The sequence below is a fragment of the Manacus candei genome, unplaced genomic scaffold (genome assembly GCF_025592945.1).
Source record: "Manacus candei isolate 608988 ecotype Guabito, Panama unplaced genomic scaffold, ASM2559294v1 h1tg000014l, whole genome shotgun sequence".
Taxonomy (NCBI): Eukaryota; Metazoa; Chordata; class Aves; order Passeriformes; family Pipridae; genus Manacus; species Manacus candei.
In genome coordinates, this window is record NW_026138062.1 from 38,394,359 (window position 1) to 38,415,515 (window position 21,157).

Genomic DNA, 21,157 nt, shown 5'->3' on the forward strand with positions numbered 1-21,157 from the left:
GTATGTACGATGTTGTTCAGAGAGCTCAACTATGAACAAGTTGCCTGATCTAGAATTGTTCATGGAATGAGCCACCACAGCTGCAGGAACAGATCCTTGTGTTGAGTGGGCACCTTGACAGTATGAGCAAGAGGGAGCCATAAACTCAACCCGGTTTGTAGCCCCAATCTAGCATTCCCATAGACTGAATGCCAGACATTTGAGGATATATATGCAAAGATTATGTTACATTTGCTGTGTTTCTATATGCTTTCCCCAAATTTCCCCCCATATACCAGTCTGTATGTTGGGTTAGATGAACCTTTGTTCTGGTTCACCAATGAATTCCCGCAATCCTATATGCTCATCCATGGTCTCCTGTAGCATCCACAACAAAAATTGAGAGAAACATCTGTGTCTGTAGAGACAAGTTAGGGCATTTGTTGTGTGTGCTGATTAATGACATTTAATTAATTGTTTCCCTGTTTTTAAAAGGAAAGTTTTCTAGCTGTCATGAAGGACATTCAAAAAGAAGGAGATGAGCTAGGATGGAACAGGAAGGGGCTCCTGTCAGTATGGTAATGTAAATACAGGCATGGGGACCAGAGCTGAGGGGTTCTAAGTAAGAACATAAATTTTTCGAGTTTTCTGTTGCCAGAGAGTAAAACTAACCCCAAGGTTTCCACAGCCCAAGGGGAATATTTGGGCACTGATGTGCAACATTTAATAATTAGGATCAATGGCATTCAAATGCTTTACCCTTTTCCTAGTGGATATTTATGTGATTTAAGGTGAAGTAGATTAGCCATTGCATGAGAAATCCAGAGATTTCTGCTTCAGAACATGTTAGGGGAGGAAACAGACTAGAGCAGGTTCATGGCAGTCGTACATCTTGCTTGTCTCTGGCTGACAGGGAGCATTTTGAATCTGGATTTCCCAAATACCCTATAAGTGTGGGAGGTGATTGCCCAAATTTTCCTTGAGGGGATAGCCCAGCAGAGCATGCATTGTGATAGGGCCCTGCAAACCTACTTAGGTGTATAACTCCTGAATGAGGGGTGGGTTAAGCCTTTGCTGTTTATTTTAGCACAGGACTCCCATGCAGCACGTTGGCTTTTTTGAACGTACTGTCTGGTTGTGTAGGAGGGCAGGGGCAAGGCAGTCAAACCAATGGAAGGGAAGGTTTCTACTGTTCTGGTCCCTTCCCACCTCCACTGTTTGTGTGGGAAGGCTATTTATGGAGATCATCCAGCAAAACCCAAGCAACACTCCCCTCCACCCCCCTGGTTACCCACAGCTATTTGTTTTGTTGTGTTTTCCATTGGATAGGTTTCCAGCCAGCTGGCCTCCCTCACCGGGGCATCTCACCGTGATGTGAGTGCCAGCAGCAGTGCAAAGGGAGAAACCTGGGAGCTGATGGAGGGGGATTGTGAAACAGTCTTGGATACTCTGAGCTACAGTATGTCCCAGCATGCCTGAATATAAATATACAAAAGGCATCAGAATCAATAAATAATCTGCATGCTATATATCACGTGGTGCTTGGTAGCGAGAATAAGGCCAGCATTGTGGATAGACTTACACACTTGAACCTGATCAGGATTCTCACACTTATCTGGCAGCACTGTGTTGCAGAAGTGACCCCTCTGACTTCAGTGGAAATACCTGTATTTTCCAAGTAGGGGGAAACCCATGGCAGTGCAGGGGTGTGTTTCCACTTCAGTACAGCTTGGTCTGCTGAGACTCTGGTTCAGTTGTATCGACTTAAAGGAAAGAATTAGCCATTTCTTTTTTTTCGTGTTTATGGTAAGTCCTAGTAGTGCCTTGAGCAAAGATAAGGGGATGTGGCATTTACAGCTCTCCAGGCCAGAGAGCAGTGTGCTTTCCGGGGTGAAATGCTGCAGGGTGGCAAAAATACTTGTCTGTATGCTCAAGCAGGTGGAGCATTCATACCAGCACTGAAAATTGATAAGGGAAGAGCATGCAAGAAGTCAGCAGCTTTTTAAAGCAATGGTTTGTGCTTTTCAGACCTCCTAGTCCCAAACTTTTCTACGTAGCAAGTGATTCTGGATTTCTGTAATTTGTATTCAAATGCAAAGAATATTTTGCTCCTATTCACTTTCTTTTAAATGCATATAAACTTTAGAAGCTATGTAAACTATCGGCACATGGAACAGCAACAGCTGTATTATACTTAAGAAGGTAAATATGTAGACAGATCTCCATATCTGGGAAATATCTTAAGATTTCTGCACACAGAACTCTTCAAGTGGCTCTTTCTTTCCTTTTACCCACACTGGGGAAGACACCAACAGGCCAAAGGAACACAAGTAGTGACAGAGCAAGGGGCAAAGGTTTCCAATTGAAGAGAGATGGTTTAGAGTTAGGAAGAAATTCTTTACTGTGAGGGTAGTGAGGAACTAGATGATATTTAAGGTCCCTTTCAACACAAACCATTCTATGATTGTATAAAATTCTCTGTCAAATCCAATCAACTCCCAAGGGCTGCACACAAGCCTTGCTCTTAGCACAGCACCACAACAGAGGAACAAAAAGGAGCAAATCAGCCCACAGAGCCCACTGCATAAACAGCCTTGACCAAATTTGCAGCCCAACATAGTCCTTTAAAAATATTTGGGGGGGGGGAGGTGATGTCAGCACCTGGCTTGCCAACACACTTGTTGGTCTCCACCCTCAGCCTACTTTAGCTCCCACACAAGAACAGAGCATCCACACCGAGTGGAAGATAGGCAGAAGCTTGGAGGGAAATAATATCTGCACTGACCCAAAGTCCAGAGGCAGAAACACTGGGCTGCATTTACCTACTCAAGGTAAAAGAAATGGCTTACTTATTAGGTCAGATTTTCTCTTATGCAAGGACACAGGAGGCTGATAAAACAACTTGAAAATGTAGGAATTTGTTAACTGCATGCACTGAGCTTTTAATATTTAATCTGCAAACTAAAGCAGTTTCAATTTAAACTCTCTGTCTTCATGCTGGGATGGTCCCAGGGCTTCTCATTTGCACCATAGATGTTACAGCCTAATCTGGTTTTGTAGCTGAAATTCTTTGTCTAGAGTTTATGCCTCATTTGTTTAAAGGTTTTTATTTTATTTACATGGCATACAGATGGGATTAGTGCATGATATTCATGATAAAGCATTCTCATTTCTCTGCATGAACTCCAAAAACATATAAAATTCAAAAATTACTGTCATAAAGTAAATAAAAGCAATAACCAACAGAAAAGTTTTTGAGTACAACATGAATGGGATTTTTGAAGTATGATATTTTTAGCATCCTGAAATTGCAGAAAAGGCAGAAGGTTCCTTAGAAAATACTATTTCATCTGTAGGATTAAGTCACAAAACATGTGACTTCTGACTTCAGAAACGAAAATGTCTTACCTTAGGTTCTCCTTGTACTTTTAGTGGTAATATAAATAATTCAGATTTGTTAGTCCTTCTCCATAAAGGAATAGTTTGCACTCAGTTTCTTTAAAAAAAAAAAAAAAAGAAAATCTGCAGATGAATATAGGACTTTTAAAACTCTTAATAGTAATATATTTACAATTTATATCTGTTGAAAGTATTAAATGTGGCTTGGACATTATTTATTTGTAAATGTTTGCACAAAGTAGCACTAATTTCCACACTAGCACTGTAGTTTGGGGTGACACTTGGAATGCTTCTTGTCAAGTGCTGTAAATCAAAGAAGGTGATAAGCTGCCAAAGATGGCTTTTACTTCTTAGCACCCCAGTGCTTACTGACATCCTGGCATCCTGGCCACTGAAACATTTATTTAAACCGACATAAATAGCTTTGCTGCCACCTTCATGCATCTGTTCTTCACATATTTTTCTCTTTTCTTAAAAGAGCCCATGCCCTGAAGGTTGAGCTCAAGGACACACCCAGGCAAGTCGCTGAAGTTTTTCCTTTGCTCTGCCTGCTGATCTCTGCTCTCTCCTCATTACTCCCTAAAAATGGAGCGATCCACACGAGAAATTTGCCTCAACTTCATGATTGTCCTGATTACTGTAATCCTCATGTGGCTCCTTGTGAAGTCTTACCAGGACTGAAAGACAATCAGAAACTTTGGGAGATGATTTAAGTGTGTGTCTCCAGAGAAAAGTAACAGCCACAGCATGCTGCGGTGATTAGCTTTCAGCCAATTGAGGATGTCGTGAACCTTTTTTTTACTCTCTCCTGTCTGTTGCCTGTGTTAATGTTTGTAACGGGTCTGTGATTATGTAGTCATTTTATTGTGTAGTGATCCAGCTGTAAAATGTAAAATGTAAGATGCTTAGGCACTGTTCAACATGTCTCTCTCCTCCGGTAGTTACTGTGAGTGCTGTATCCCCTGCCCGCCATGCAGGCTTGTTTGACACCAGTGTCAGGTTCTCAAGGGTGTAAAACTGCAGTATGTAGTGAAAGCGCCTGTATTTACCAGTGTAAGAGGCATAAACTCGCTTAGCAGAAAGGAATGTGAAACCTCTGCTTTCACTTGCACATTTTGTTTAAATAAAGTCCATGTAAACCCATTCTTTGGAGCACTCCTTTTCCCTCTCCCAGCCTGACTGCTGTTAACTGAGAGAATTGACAACTGTGGTACAGTGTGATATGCAAGTGTGGTGGTTTTCTTGTTCCTCCCACTTGCATTTTAATTTGCATTTTTAAAAAAATGCAGTAGAATGGACCTGTTTGGGAACTTTTCTGTCCAGAGTGACCTACACAGTTGGTGCCTGTGGTCACAGACTTCAGAGAGAACCTCTGTCCCACTGGGGCATTGTCAATAATTGCGTTTTCTGAAGCTGGATTTCGGACAGGGATTCCCACAGTCCTATTTTTGGCCAAGCCATACTTGGAGCAGTGCCTGGAGGGATGGGCCTGGGCCAGCTGCAGGCATAGATGCCCTGTGGCACGCAATCCTGCAGGAGCCTTGCCCAGGGCAGCATTCCCTCGGGTCCAGCGTGGCACAGCAGGTGCTGTGGCACAGCCATGCCCAGCCCCAGCAGGCTGAGGCGTGACTGTGTCTGGGTTGCTGCGATAGTGTTGTCGCCCGCTAAAAAATCTTGAGCCAGTTTGAAGGGCCCACAATCCCTGGGATGTGAAATCAGTAGTCAAACTCTTCCTAGGCATTCCCCACCTGCTTCAGAGGCTTCAGAGAAGCAGTATCCTCTACAAAATATAGCTTCCTGTAGGAGGGCAGTTAGATGTGTGTCATGTTGCTGATAGAGATCTCCTTGTCCTCCGAGAGCCTGCAAGGAGCAGGTAACGTTGCAGGACTGTGCTGAGTTACTCAGGGCTGATCTGTGGGATGGTTAGGCATTGACAGTGGAGACACAGGCCAGGCTTTAAGGAAAGACCAAAAATATTGTTGTAGCAGCACTTATTAAGGGTGTGTGTTGCTTAAAGGTTGCTAATAAATGTCCCTTTGCCCTGTGCCATTTGTACCGTCCATCCGGGTTTGCAGTCACCCCACTGCAGCTTGTGCTACTCATCTTCCCAGTCAAGAAATCCCCACTCCAATGCAATGATAAAAAATTACCTCCTGTTTACTCTTGGCTGCAAAAGAGCAAACTTGCCTCCAGCATTTCTAGGGATGGCAAATTTTCTGAAAAAAAAATAAAAAATAAAAGAAAGCCAAGACATTGAAATGAACTTTTGCCATCAATGGATGCAGCCTTTCTCTGCAGCCCAGATGCTGCTATATTATCACTATTTCACATGGCCAGTTTGTGTTCATAAGCTTGACTGAGACATGCAAGCAATGGTTGGAGAAGGACATGGAAAATCTATTTTTAAATACTGTGAATACTTGATAATTCAGTATGAAAAGTTCTCATCTTTCACACTGCAACTCCCAGAAGAGAGCAATATCGTGAGTAAATCGACATGTTTGGGTTCATGTTGGGCTAGCAATGGAAAAACTAGAGGTGTGGGCTTCACTGTCTGAAGTAGAAGTGGTTCATCAACAGTTCAGGGTGATCCCAGCAACTTTCAGAGAGGAAGAATCATAGAATGGTTTGGGTTGGAAGGGGTCTTCGAGATCATCTAGCTCCAACCCCCCTGCTGTGGGTAGGGACACCTTCCACTAGACCAGGTTGCTCAGAGCCCCACCCAACCTGGCCTTAAATGCTTCTAGGGACAGGGTAACAACTTCTCTGGGCAACTTGTTCCAATTCCTCACCATCCACACAATAAAGAATTTCTTCCTAACATCTAATCTAAACCTATGCTCTTTCAGTTGTAAGCCATTGCACCTTGCTCTGTCACTACATGCCCTTGTAAAAAGTTCTTCTTCACCTCACTTGCAGATCCGTTTAGGTTCTGGAAGGCTGCTAGAAGGGGTTCCTAGAGCCTTCCCTTCTCCAGGCTGAAGAGTCACAACTGTCTCAGCCTGACTTCACAGGAGAGCTGCTTCAGCCCTCTGATCATCTTTGTAGCCTCCTCTGGACTCACTCCAATAGGTCTGTGTCCTTCTTATGTTGATGGCCCCAGAGCTGGACACAGCACTCCAAGTGAGGTCTCACCAGAGCGGAGTAAAGGGGCAGAATCTCCGCCCTTGACCTGCTGGCCACGCTGCTTTTGATGTAGCCCAGGATGCAACTGGCTTTCTGGGCTGCAAGTGCACACTGCTGGGCTATGTTGAGTGCTCATTACCCAATGCCCCAAGTCATTCTCCTCAGGGCTGCTGTCAATCCATTCTCCACACAGCCTGTGTTTGTGCTTGAGAGAGATGCTGAGACAATGTTCTGGAGAGTTTGTGTCATCCATAGCTTTTAGCCACCAGTCTTTTTGAGAGTAGACATACATCTAACTTTGACAATACGATTAAGATAAATTACGTCCAAGTAAGTTCTTGAATACCAGCCTAAGTGGTTCTCTTTTCAGGCATTTCTAGTTTTTAAGCAGACTTTGAATGAGATAAATTATTTGCCTAAGTCATTTACCTAAAACTGAGGAAAAAGGCAATTCAACTTTTAGTGCCAGATGCCATGAAGAGTCAGCATCATGTAGGTGCATAGACACATTAATGCCAAAGAACTTCAGCCAAATACAGACATATAAATACAATATTTTCTAGCTTGAGGGACCTTAATGCAGATGTTTGGTTTGACCCTTAACTCTCAGACTCTCTCTATTTTCTTCCTGCTCACCAAAGAAGCCCTGGAGGAGAGGTGGCTCTCTGGTGATGTATATCATCAGCATTTTACAGCCCTTTGCAGTGTAAGGGAGATTGAGAACCCCAAGGGACTTCTGCGCTATCAATGATTTATCTTTAGCTTATCTGTCAAATTATTTTTGGAAAAATTTTTATTAAAACAATACTTCTGTGTAAATAGCTGCTCTAACTCCTCCAGCCTCCCTGGGCAAAGTGTTCCAGTGCTTGACCACCTTCACAGTAAAAAAGGGTTTTTCTTATGTTTAAATGTGTTTCCTGCATTTCAGTTTGTGCCCATTTCCTTTCGTCTTGTCAGTGGGCACCACTGAGAAGATTCTGACTCAGTCTTCTTCATCCTCTCCCATCAGATATTTACATACACTGATAAGATCTCTTCGAATCTTCTCTTCTTCAGGTAGAAGAGTCCAAGCTCCCTCAGCCTTTTCTCATATGTCAGGTGCTTCATTATCTTCATGGCCCTTTGCTGGAGTCTCTCTGTGTCTCTCTTGTACTGCAAAGTCCAACACTGGACCCAGCACTCCAGACGTGTTTCACCAGTGCTGAGCAGAGAAGAAGGATCACCTCCCCTGGTCTGCAGGCAGTGCTCTGCCTGATGCAGCCAGGGGGGCTGTTTGGCCTATTTTTGGCTCATGGTCAGCTTGGTGTCCATGATGAACCTCATGTCCCCTGCAGAGCTGCTTTCCAGCTGTTTGACCCCACATACATATGTGTTTATCAACATTTGACCTTCTGGAAGTTTTGCACATAGTGCGCACAGGGCATGAATGCAGCACAGTACCTGCTCATGGAGAGGATTGCCAAGGTGACACTGTACTAACTCCATTTCCTCTGCCATCCCACCTACTTTGTTGAAGGCACTCTGTGTAGCAGGAACTGCCCACGACGAGCAAAAGAGTGGTTGTTCATGACTTTGACCTGACCTGAACAAGTTAATTTTCATTCTGACAGGTAAGTATAGATGAATTAGCCACACCCAGAAATAGAAGTTCATCAGGGGTCTTTCCAAGCATTTTACTGGGCTTTAGATAAGACCGTAGCTACCTAATTTTAGATGTTCAGATTTCAGAAGTTTGGCTATAGGCCTGGTGATTTTGAATTGCTAAACCCTTAACACCTCACTCCACAGAAACTAGACACATAGGGTGTTCAATATGCTTTTGGGAAAAATCAGACCACTAGTTTATGTACCTGGATACCAACCTAAAAAAATTTTAGGCACCAAGATCTGAAACTTTGGTTAACCACTAGAAAGTTATTTTCTGGGGTTTACGAAAACGTTTTTATTCATCAAGTGTGTTTTCAGTTGAAACCAGTTTCCGTATTTTTTTTCCAAGAAAAGTGTTTTTATCAAGGAAAACTAAAATTTGTCAAAGGCAAATGTCATGCCCGAAAGTCAACTGTGTCCGGTCTGCTTTTGAATGATGTGTCATGGCTGCTGTAGGCTGTGTGATTTGTGCCCTCTTTCTCCTTTGTAGTCCAGGCTCCAGGACAGGCAGCTCTCTATCCCATGTGACCTAACCAACCACTCTCATGATGTGTTACCTCCAAGTCACAAGGTAGGAAACTGTCATGCAATGAGAGAGAGGCAAGTATGGAGAAAAAAGTGATTGACATCAAAAAACTGCATGTGCTACATTTCTGAATGGATTGATTACAAATATTTTCATGCTGACATTTTTTAGTCTGCAAAGATTCACTCAAAACTCAGTTTTCTGTGGAAAAAAAAGTGCACACTGTGTAAGCTCTGTGTTCAGCAGATGTGAACATGTAATGTGAAATGTATAAACTTCGTGTATGTGTTCAGCAGATGACATACAAAATGAAGGAGGAAAGACAAAACCCAAGGTTCTCAGTCTTATGAAAACAGCATTTCTATGTATGCATAGAATATTTCTCTGGATCCAAAAAAAAAGTGAAGCATAAATAACTTCCTTACTACGTAGCAAGTCCAGTACAGTTCTATTTATACAACTGCATTTGGAAGTGTGCCAGAGGCGATAGATGCCCTTGCAATTTAAGAAGAACTTGGCACAATCATTGTCTATATTTTGCTGGTGCAGTGAGCTAGAAGGGATCAAGAAGTCTGACAGGTGCTGACACCCTGAGTTGCCATTGCTGGGGCTCCTAAATCACTCTTCACATACACAGCTGAGCTGCTTTGCCCCCTGTGCGTATGGCTTACTCACAGACTAGCATCTCACAGGTCTGAGCTGGAAAAGCCTTTGGCACATTTCCCAGTGTCGAATACAGCTGGTGCACAAGCCAATCAACTCTGACCTCTTAGCTTAACAGTTCAGCTGTCAGCTTCTGAAGAGAGATGACAGCATTTTCAAGCAGGCTCCATTATGCGTATCAGTCAATGCTAATCTCTACTCACACTGGGCTGATCTGTGAGGGAGTGTAAAAAAGCATAAATTCATATACAGAATGAATGGAGATGGTCAGCTTGTGCTGGTTGTGTGTTGTATTGCACTTGTGCTTGCCAGTTCTCCTCTGTAGTGGGTGGATGAGGGAAATAATTTGATTTTGGCAGCAGTTGTCAGATAAATGCGGACCCATGCTTCCTTATACTACAGCTTGTATGGCAGGGTCCAGAAAGGTGTGCCTGGATGTGCCTTAATCTTTTGGCTTTGCATATATACCTCTTGGTGTACCCAGAAGAACAGCCAGAGCTGTCTCTTTTCCAAATGACTGTTTTCCTTGTGTTTCACCTCTCTCCTCTTTGGAAGCAGCAGTGGCTTTTATCTCTCAGCCTCATGGCCAGAGATGTGCACAGTCTACCACAATAATGTCGTGCCCTGTTCATATCTGCTCTGCACTGCCATCCCTGCTGTGTGTACGAAGGCCTGAAATGAGCATGGCTCAGGGGACTTGAAGATCAAATTGATGGGGCCAGGATATTCACAGTGACTCAGGTACCTAATTTCTTAGAGGGACTTAATCCCTTATGGAGATGTGCCTTGGGAGAAGGGCTCCTAGAGAAGATCCTACCTTGTGCTCATAGAAATCTTTCTGCATGCACTTGGCATATCTTTGGGCTTGCACATGACTGTGACAGCCTGACCTAGATGAATCCTCCAAAACATCTAGTGGGAGTGACCTAATTCCTTAATCAAAACTATGGGACACGCTGAGCAATAAATAATCCAAAATGGATTTTGCATGTACCTCTTTTCCCTGCAGTATTCAACCCTTTTGCTGTTCAGCTTCTTGTCCACAGACATCTGTTGGCATAACTGAAAGCAGGGACATAATTTTTTAATACCTGCATCACAGTTTCACTGGTGACTGCCAGTTTCAGTAGGATTAACCTGAACTTTGCTACCATGTTAGGAAGGACCTGCTTCTGAATGCTGCAAGTCATCTCCCCAATGGACTTCAGTGGAGCTGGGCCTGGTTATGCCAGACAAGGATCTGCCTCTTTGTGTTTCTCCAGTTCTGATCTTCCCTCCACAAAGTTCTCTTTCAGCATCACCTGGAAGAGGATATGCCAGAAGTAGCTTTAGATTTTTCACTTAAACCCAGTTTTGAATAGAAGAATTTCACTATAAGCAATCTTACATCTTATATGTATTAAGCCGTATTAACCAACACTATAATAAACCTAAGATTTGAAAACATTGAGCCTCACACTTTAAATCTATGCCTTTGAAACTATACTTTTGAATTGCTAAGTTCTAAGAATTGCTGGGCTTGGAACAAAATAATTAATAACAATTCACTGAATTACATATACTTCTTTTGCAACAAATTTATTTTTACAACCCCAATAGAATTTTAAATCTAGTTCTTTTTTTTTTTTAATGGTTTAAATCTAAGTGAAGTCAGAAGCTAATAAGTATTGAAAACACTAAGCCTTGGTTGTTTTGGGTTTTTTCTTCAGCCTAGGATATTTCCCTACTCAACGATACCTCAGCATTTTCATTTGTTTATCAAGAAAACAGTTAAACTGAAACTATTGCATGAGACACAATCAATTCCATTCATAATGAGGCTAAATAAAGTCTTCTGTGAGATTAATAAGTGGGAACTTATCCCTGTTGCACCAGAGTCACACTCCCTTTGCAGTCTGGGTTGTGAGTTTTGGCTCTTTTCTCTGCTGAGGCTGTACTCAGCTGAGCACTGAAATTACTGAAAACTCCCAACTCTCTTTCAGGCTTGGGGAAAGCTTGCCTGCATAAACAACCAGTCCCCAAAACTATAGTGCTCAGCTTCTATATGTAAAATCATATCATACTGCATCCTGTGATATGGAACAGGATGGAAATCAATGAAATTCAGATGAGAAACAGAACAAACAGCTGTTTCAACAAATAAAGGCCCATTTAGCCAGAAAAAGACCAAGACCAAAGTTAAATATATTGTAAATTATTTTTCTTTTTGAAATACTACTATACAAAATGAAGTTGGGTAGATTGGAACATCTGGTTGTTAATCAGGACTGGCCCATGAGAAAGGTGTGAAGTGGGAGACAACCACTAGGATGTGGTGATAAAGCAAATATCAGAAAGACAAAGAAGATAGTATCAGTAAGGAAAGTGCAGCATACATTAAAGAAAGCTCTAGACAAATAAACTAACTGTTGCAAAATATAATATAATGCCCCTCTAGCCTGACTTTTCAAAAATAGGAACAGTGCAATTAGGACTGAAGTGTTGACTAGAATAATACATGCTACAGGACACCAGCAAGGCTGTAAGGCAGAGAGCAGTGGCCACAGAAAACTTCAGCCTCCATGTAGTGAGAAAATGTCATACTGGGCTCTAATTCATGCTGCATTTTTTAACAGCTTGAATTACTGTTCCCTGGACAGACATCACAGAAGGAGAGTCTGTGCAGCCATTAGCAGAATACAGGATGAGGATCAAATGTTACCTTTGGAAAACGATTGTGTGACAGTAATCACAATGCGCATAAGCAAAACATCCTTATGGGAATGGGAAGGCTAAAAGAAGAATTAGCAAAGACAAATTACAGGGAGCAATTATAAATAAAATACTACTGTTCAAAACACAGAAACTGCATCCATATTGGCAAAACTGAAAAGAAGTCAGAAAAGTTAAATAAAAAGTTGTAAGGAGGGCAAGAAAAAATATTGAGTAACACCAGGGCAGATGCATTAAAAACTACTAATAAAACATACTAGAAGCAGGCAATCTGTCAGGAAACTGCGGTGTCTGCACATGATAGATACAGAACAGGACTGCTCAGAGAATATAAGTTTGGTGTAGGAAAGGTATATTAATTACCTGCAGCAGTGCTCACTGTGGAAGGGCTAGAACTTTTATCTGCAGGTGATGAGAAATGGTCTCAACTGAAGGGCCAGAAGCCAATAGCATCAACAGTGATATATCAACAGGACTAGATGCTCATCCAGTGATTTTAAAGGAGCTCTGATATGAAATTGCCTGCCAAGTTACTGTGGAGTGTAACTTATTGCTTACATCAGACTGGTACCAGAGGAACAGGAGGTGGCAGATATAGTATCAGTTTGTAGGAGGACTGCAGAGGACAGCCGGGCAGTTACAGACCAGGAAGTTCCATTTCCATTTTGGAAAAAAAACCAAACCACAGAAAATCAAACAGACTGAATTCAAAGGTGCGTAAGTGCCTTGGGTTGTCAGGCATTGGAACAGGCTGCCCAAGGAAGCAGTGGAATCACCATCCCTGGTGGTATTTAAAAAGATGTGTAGATGTGGCACTCAGCAACATGGTTTAGTGGTGGACTTGGCAGTGCTGGGTTAATGCTTGGAGGTGATGATTTTAAAGGTCTTTTCTAATCTAAACAATTCTACAAATCTATGATTCTAAGTGTTAAAAATCAGCAAGGCTTCCGCAAAGGGAAATTCTGCTTTAGGTATCTATTACAATTTGAAAACAGTCAGTAAAAGTGAGCTGATCAAAAAACCACAAAGTGTCATGGGACAGAAAGATGAATCCTCCCTTTAACTAATGAAAGACAAAGAGAGTGGAAGTGAACAGTGAAATTGCATAATATAATAATGTGTTATAATAATAATCAGTGTTGGAAAAACTGCAAAGAGGGACAATAAAATTATTAACAACATTGTGACAATTTCAACTTAAGAAGAAACTAAGACTAGATCTCTTTAACTTGAAAAAAGGTAACCAAATAAAAGATATGAGTAATAACAAATAAGAGCACAAGAACTGGCTATTTACACACTCTCAGTCCATCCAGCAACATATAAAATTGAAAAAAGGCATTTTACCGAGCAAAACTGAAATGTAAAACTGAGAAGTACAAGATATTCTGAAAGAATACAGAACAGGTGTGTTTAAAAATGTTCAGACAAATCTGCAGAAGGAAAAAAAGACACCGAGTCCTTACAAATATGAGGATAAACTTGGTGTCTCCATAGGAAGCTTAACCCACAAACTGCTAAATCTCAGGAGGTGTTCTGTCAGGGCACCACAGTGGACAGGGGCTTCCCAAAGAAGGAAGAACAGATCCATCCCGCCACCCAGCCATTGTGCAGGGCAGACCAGTGGCAGCCCCAGCAGCACACACCAAGCACCTCACTGGGAATGGGGATGGGCCAAATAAGACAAAAGATTGTTAACAGCCTTCAAATATATACAACCTAGTAGCAAAGAAAGCAATAAACTCTTTTCCATGCACACCAACTAAAGGGCTTGAATGTTAGCAAAGGAGATTTCAGAGCAGTTTTCTTAGTCTAACTAATGGATGGTGTAGTTGATTACCATGCTGCACTGTAGAGAGGTGCAGGGCTGCCAGTATCAAGAGATGCTTGGTTCTTAAGATCAGTGGTTCTTAAGAATGACTTCAAAAATCCATCAGTTTATAACAACTGTCCTACCTTGGAGAGGGATACTATCTCCTGGGGAATTGCCATGAAAGCAAGTACCAAAGGGTTCTTTCAATGCTTAAGAGGTCTCAGCCTCCCCAGCCTGGCTCAGTGGAGGACATTTTACAATGAAGAAAAATGCTGATAGAAAGTTGCTGTAATTTGCTTACAGGAATGAAGAAGGAACATGTGAATAGGCCTATCTGCACTTTCCTTGATGGAATTTAGAAAGTGTTTAAGTGACTTAGACTAGTGTTTCCCAGTATGGAAAATGCTTGCCTCAGGGAAGACAAATGCTACACCAATTTTATTTCCTACAGGTTGATGCCATGTCTTTGGGACCTCTCAGGCCCTGAAGTGCAGGATCCTTGGCAGACTTTCTCCAAGGTGAGGGTATTCACAACAGCCAATTTCTATTCAGGCAACACATGATAGAATAGAATCATAGAATATCTCAAATTTGGAAGGAACCCATAAGGATCATCGAGTCCAACATCTGGTTTCTTGCAGCAATATGTAAAACTAAACAATATGTCCAAGAGCATTGTCCAGCTGCTCCTTGAACTCTGACAGGCAAACTGAGCAAAAATCCCCCAGTACAGTTTCAAAACCCTGAAGGGGCATGGCCTCAGCTTGATTCCCAAACTCTGAATTCCACCAGAAACTCAAGTGTAATTAACAGGGCTTCCTTGGAGATAGTTATTAAGCATCCCGACTATTGCTCCAGCACTCACAAGCACCAAAGAGTTGTAACACGGGGGTAGATGCACGAATTACAAGGAGTTAGGAGAGAGGGCTGTTTATTTGCCTTAGAGGCCCAGCGGACCCAGCAGCCCTGGGCGCTGTGCTGGCCCTGCGCTGCCCGGCCCTGCCCGTCCCTGTCCAGGGTGCTGAAGCACCGGTTTCATCCTCCGCCGGTGCCGGGGCGGCTCTGCCCGGCGGGGGGCGGTGGCAGCGCCGGGCGCGGGAGGGACCCTGGCACCGGGGGAACGGGGTTGTTCAAAACCTCTGTGTGTTTTTCAGAACAAGATCAGAAATATCTTGATTTTACCCCAGAACGGCTTTGGTTATAACTCCGAGGTGTCAACGGGAAGGCAATTCATCACAGAATCATAGAATATTCTGAGCTGGAAGGGACTTACAAGGATCATAGAAGTCCAACTCCTGTTTCTGCACAGGACAGCCCCAGGAATCACATCATGTGCCTGAGAGCATTGTCCAAACACTTTTTGAACTCTGTCAGGCTTGGCGCTGTGCCTTCCTTGGGGAGCCTTTTCCAGTGCTCAACCATGTTCTGGATGAAGAACCTTTTCCTAACATCCAACCTAAACGTCCCCTGACACAGTCTCATGCCATTCCCTCAGGTCCTGTCTCTGGTGACCACAGAGAAGAGATCAGAACCTGCCTCTCCACTTCCCTTCATGCAGAAGCTGTAGACTGCAATGAGATGTCCCCTCAGTCTCCTCTTCTCCAGGCTGAAAGAAGCCAAGTGACCTCATCTACTCCTTATAGGGCTTCCCCTCTAGACCTTTCACTATCGTGATGGCCCTTCACTCACCACAATGTGAGGCTGTGCACAAAAATGTGGTGCTTATGGATTCAAAATTGTCTTTTTCATTTTATTTTCTTTTATGACTTTGAATTAATTGTATAGTCAGACATCAATGGTGCAGGTGCCTTGCGAGAAGAAGAGTTTTGAAGGGGGAGTTAGACTTTGGTTTTGAGCAGATAAGAATGCAGGTGAAAAAACAGGCAAGAAAGCAAAACTCAAAGATGTCAATGGTATGATGTCATTACCACCACTGTTTCCAGCACAAATCCAAAACATAGCCCCATAGTAGCTACTATGAAGAAAATTAACTCTATCTCAGCCAAAACCAGCACAGATGTCACCTGAGGGTCAGATTTCAAGTGTTGCAGAATGATGATGTGACAGCTTTAAACAGGATGAGACAATGTCTTCCATGATCAGTGCATACATATATATTGAATAATAAAAAATTCAGCCATGTCAGAGAAGAGGCTGCTACCGTAGTTGAGTCAAGACAGTGAGATTGTACCCAACATTTTTATTCACCAACTATAAACCAAGATATTTCATTCTCAAAGGGTATCCTACTTGTCTTTTGGAGAAAGCTTTTTGGAGAAAGCTTTCTCATGGTTGAAGTAAGGAGGGACAGCATGGGAATTCAGGTCTCTCTCTTGCATTAGCATAATTAAAACCTAGATTATTTTGCATTTAACCTCATTTTCCCCAAATATGATGTGTTATTTGTCCATGCACATGGATTTTGTGAAACTGAATTCCTTGCAAAGCATTCCTTGTCCTGGCTGGAGCACAGCTGTTGGGACTCAGTCATATTACAGCAGTTTTCTGAGATACATTGATATTAGGTGGGATTGTTAATAAAAAAATACTGCTCTCTCTAAACCGGAGTATTTTTCCCATTCCAGTGTTTGTTACAGGTAATTTAATATGAAGAAAATGAAATTATTACAACTGCTTTGATCCTAAGAGCAGCAGTGAGCTGAGAAATTAACTCCCGGTGCAGTACAAGACTGATGTAGAAGTCCCACTGCTTATTCAGGTAATGCATCACTCCATAGTCCCCAGCTGCCATGGGTATTTCAGAGTTATTTTTTTCCTCGATAGGTACATAGAATCACAGAATATGTCAAGTTGTAAGAGACCCATGACCCAACTTCTGTCTGCACAGGACAGCTCCAAGAATCACACCATGTGCCTGACAGTATCGTCCAAACACTTCTTGAACTCTGTCAGGCTTGGTGCTGTGACCACTTCCCTGGGGAGCCTGTTCCTGTGCCCAACCACCCTCTGGGTGAAGAACCTTTTTCTAATATCCAACCTAAACCTCCCCTGACACAGTTTCATGCCATTGCCTCGGATCCTGTCTCTATCCACCATAGAGAAGAGATCAGTGCCTGGCCCTCCTCTTCCCCTCATGAGGAAGTTGTAGACTGCAATGAGGTCTCCCCTCAGTCTCCTCTTCTCCAGGCTGAACAGACAAAGTGACCTCAGCCACTCTTCATAAAGCTTCCCCTCAAGGCCCTTCACCATCTTCAATATATTTGCTTGTGCTTATCTCCCTTTCTGAAATTTAGGCACTTGATTAAAGGGTCCTATTATTAATTAAATTTTCAGTAGCATCAGAGTGACCTCTCCCAAATGGCATAAGCTGCATTGCCTCCCACATGCTCTATCCCCAGAGAAAATTGTTTCTTTGGAAAGTAGAAAGTCTCTAATTCCCATCACTCAAATGTCTAGGAGCTGTCATTGCTGTGCCTGAAAAATAATGGAATAGAACTGTGGCATAGAAGTTAATTACTGTTAGGTATGAGACTTATAGGAAGTGATTATAGACATCTATAATAAACTTAAGAGGATCACAAAAGATACTTTTGCTAGACATCGATGTTGAATTTGCATTTATAGGTGCAAATTAAGAATATAGAATAAAACATTAAAGTGCCAGCATCTCTCTCTGACTTGCAGTTCTTTGCTGTTCCTGGATTGATTTCTTTTGGCCAGACTTGGAACCAGTATTAATTTGCTCACCTTCACTGCAGACAGGCATGACTTACACTGAGGCCTCTATCAGGCATGGACCAAAAAAAAAGAAGAAAAAAAACAAACAAAAAACCCCCTCATTCTATTCTGCAAGACAGAAAAAACTGACTCTCCCCGGAGAGACCCTGGTGGGAGATTGAGGGTGCTTTAGTCGTAGAACAACCGCATGCAGAAAGTTAGCAGCTGAGCTAGACAAGCCTTGCGCTGTCCATGCAGACACATGCTCATATCATTTCCCACAGCCCTCGTGAAAGGCACAAAGAAGTTGAAGCAGTTGGAGACAGTAGCCTTGAGAGGGCCAAGTTTAGAGCAACCATCCTCCCCCTGGTGTCACAGTGGCCCCCTGCAAGCTGGGCCAGGGCAGAGCCAGAGGAGGGGGCTCACCAGGTCAGCTGGTGCCTGCTCAGGCCTCTGCTCCCATCATTCTTTTTGTGCTCTATTTTGGCCATAGGGCTATGGAGAAGTGACACTCATGTTCCCTGCCAAATGGTTTGCTGACAAATGTGTGGGAAGGGTCAGTGGGGACAGAGGCATGGAAACTGGGAGCAAACTGTGTGTCAGTTGACACATTCAAACCAACCAGCCACTGAGGATGGAAACTGGGAGGAAGGATGGAGGCAGATGATGGCTTAGTCATAACAGCTTAAAGGAACATGTGAGACCAGCCAGAGTCAAATCAGCATTACAAATACCCCTGTTAAAGAGAGACAGCAAACTGCGTCTGTGGGTCTTCTGCATTGTGCCCTTTGGATTCATCTATCCTGATCCATATTACAGTCCCAGGTTATTCACCATTTCCTAACAACTCTCCCCAGCTAAAGCCTGATGTGCCTACAAGCACTTTCCAGCTCTGGAAAATGCTCTCATCTCGTCTATGGACCATGAACAAGGGCTTGACTTTTGCCCCTGCTCTCTGTTCAAGGCTTTACATCCAGGCAATGTTTACATCTTGTTGATACTTCCTAACTAGCCTCTGCTGAGGATCACAGACTTTCTTCTCAGCCGTGTTGTATCCACCAGGGATCATAAAATCATAGAATGGCCTGGATTGGAAGGGACCTCAAAGGTCATCTAGTTCCAATCCCTCATACTGCTCACCTCCCTTGTTTTAGGCTGTAAGCTCTTTGGAGAATACACCACCTATGGTTACATGTTTTTACAGTCCTCCAGTACAGCAGAGCCCAGGCCTTATGAACACAGCAACAGAAGTCACCAGCCCTCTGCCCTTCCCCACAGCTCATTTTGAGCTAAGCTGCTGTACCCAATTCTTGCTTGGAGGTTTTAGAGCTAAATCTCTTTTCTAATTATAGTACTATACAGAGAAGAACAGTTTTCTTTACTAGAATAAGTAATGACCTGATTTCTATGTGCAGTGCTCATAGGGGAAAGCACAAAGCCAGTCCTGCTCTATTCCTATAGGATCTTGTATGAAGAGTCCTGTCTAATCTTTGGCAAGTCTTATAGAAAACCTGCACTGCTGCAAACTAAGGAAAACAATGAATAATTCATTTTCTTATCTGTTTCAGGATTGTTTTCTGCAAAACATCTATTTTAATAATTCATGTGATCTTTAGCTGCACCGTACTGCAGATGCAAGAGTACAGAGGGGAACCCTACTGTTTTTCTCAGTGTAGCCTGGAGGATTCATTAGTGCAAAATTCGAGTTCACATTGGACCAAGTTCCAAGTGAGGAGTGAGGGGTGGTTAACAAGATTCAAAGTAGAACAATTCTCTGAAAATCATAATTCCAGAGGATTCTTCCTATGATGCCAAAATGTTCATATGCTGATGATGCCAAGCTTGTCAAGAGCCAACTGGGGGACAGAGGGAAATATATTAAGAATTCTCATATTTCCCCACGTTGTATACAGAATTTCCCCTGTTTCCCCAACAGTACTTGTCAAACACATGGACTTAACATTTATAGAATTGCACCCCAGTTACTATTTCAGGCTGTAACTGATTTCTATCTCAGTCAGATTCATCCAAGTGGCAGAGCTGCAGATTGAGATTTCCTCTAGAGCTTAGGCAGGAATGACTACAACCTGCAATACCCCACTAGCGGACAAAGCTGCAATGCTGGTCACCCCTGTGGGAGAGTCAAAAACCTCTGGTCACATTCTGACAAAAATGACACATTAAAAGCTAACCACAGCCTGTGAAGGGAGGGATTTAAGGAGGAAATTATGATCTCACATAACGGAAGCCAATGATTCTTTGGGTCAGTAGTAGCAGATCTGGGTTCATGAACCTGAGCACTCCATTCACATACATCCTGCTCTACCTAACAGCACTTATTTCAACTGGAGGCATGCTGAAAATGCCCTGCTTGCAGCAAAGTATTTCAGCCTGCTAAGTCATCACCACTTGGCTGTGCCCCACAGGGCACACAGTGGGTACAAGTGCTTTTAAAGATTGCTCTTCCATTAAAAATGAACATAAATCAGTTCCCTTTACCCTGTATATGACAGTAAATTTTTCAACCCAGCTTTGGTGCTGCTCCAGGAAACAGTCTGGAGATACCATTCTCCAAGACAAATCACATAGATAAGATGGACCTTGTTTGCGTCTAAAAATAGTACATAGAAATACCACCAGCACCAGAAGTACCTTCAAAAAGAGACAGTTAAAATCACAGCAAAAATATTTCTCCCTCCCTCAAAGGAAAAAAAAAAGCTACAAGTCAAAAAGTTTCGGAAGCTGGAGTAGCACTTGCTCTCCTCCTGGCTGTAGTCAAACCCCCAGGCATAGATCCTCTTGGCTCTCACAGCTCCAGCTCCACAGATGCTAGTGGAGAACCAAGGTTACTGAAGGCAAGTTGGTATCCACCAACGTTGTTAAAGGAGCCCTGGTATCAATTTAAATACACATTAACTGGGATAAGGAAGTGCTGTGCTATGAGAAGTGGCTGATCTGTAACAGAGAAATACGGGCCACCCTTATATAATTCTGCACACAGAATTAAAGAACTCCAACACTACATGGACCTTTTTTCTGGGTTTAAACAGATCAAGGTAATCATTTCTGCATTTTAGATCACATACAACTTCCCCATATTATGATTTCATCAATCATATTTTCATCTCCCCACCCAAGGCAAGACATTCTGCATATGTTCAGTATGCTGTCTTGTATTTTATAAAGTAAATTAGCGGCTTTGACTTTTTAAAACTACACAGGGCTGCATGGCACTGCCAATGTAAATTTTTTGCCTGACAAAAATTACCTGTTAAAAAAGAAAGGTATAATATTGCTTTACATTCTGGGCAGGCAGCACTTGCTTCCCAAGATGCACATGGCCAGGCATGAACCTGTGGGAGAGGAGATATCTGGTGAAGTACAACAACCATGAGGCTGTGGAAGGCTTTTCAAAAGACCCAATAAAAATCTTTTTTATTCTTAATTAAACCAAATTCTGCACCCTGCAGTGGGTATAAATACTGATTCTACTTTCTTGAAATATACCTTTTTTTCCCCCTGTTTCTTCATTTTCTTCTCCCTAGGGACAGCAGGACCCAGTATTTGACAGGTCAGTTTGGATTTGTGTCAGTGACAGTGTAAATTCTGATTTC

General features: G+C 42.6%; 1 protein-coding gene across 1 annotated transcript; it reads left to right on the forward strand.

Moving 5' to 3' along the window:
• The first annotated feature begins 2,676 nt into the window (after positions 1 to 2,676).
• Positions 2,677 to 4,510, forward strand: SLN (sarcolipin). Its single transcript, XM_051779881.1, has 2 exons — positions 2,677 to 2,810; positions 3,857 to 4,510. Exon 2 carries the CDS (start codon positions 3,964 to 3,966, stop codon positions 4,057 to 4,059), a length of 96 nt encoding a protein of 31 aa, XP_051635841.1. The 5' UTR covers positions 2,677 to 2,810; positions 3,857 to 3,963; the 3' UTR covers positions 4,060 to 4,510.
• The last annotated feature ends 16,647 nt before the right edge of the window (positions 4,511 to 21,157 follow it).

Coding starts and splice junctions, on each gene's coding strand:
- SLN (XM_051779881.1), top strand. CDS start 3,964: ATGGAGCGATCCACACGAGAAATTTGCCTCAACTTCATGATTGTCCTG.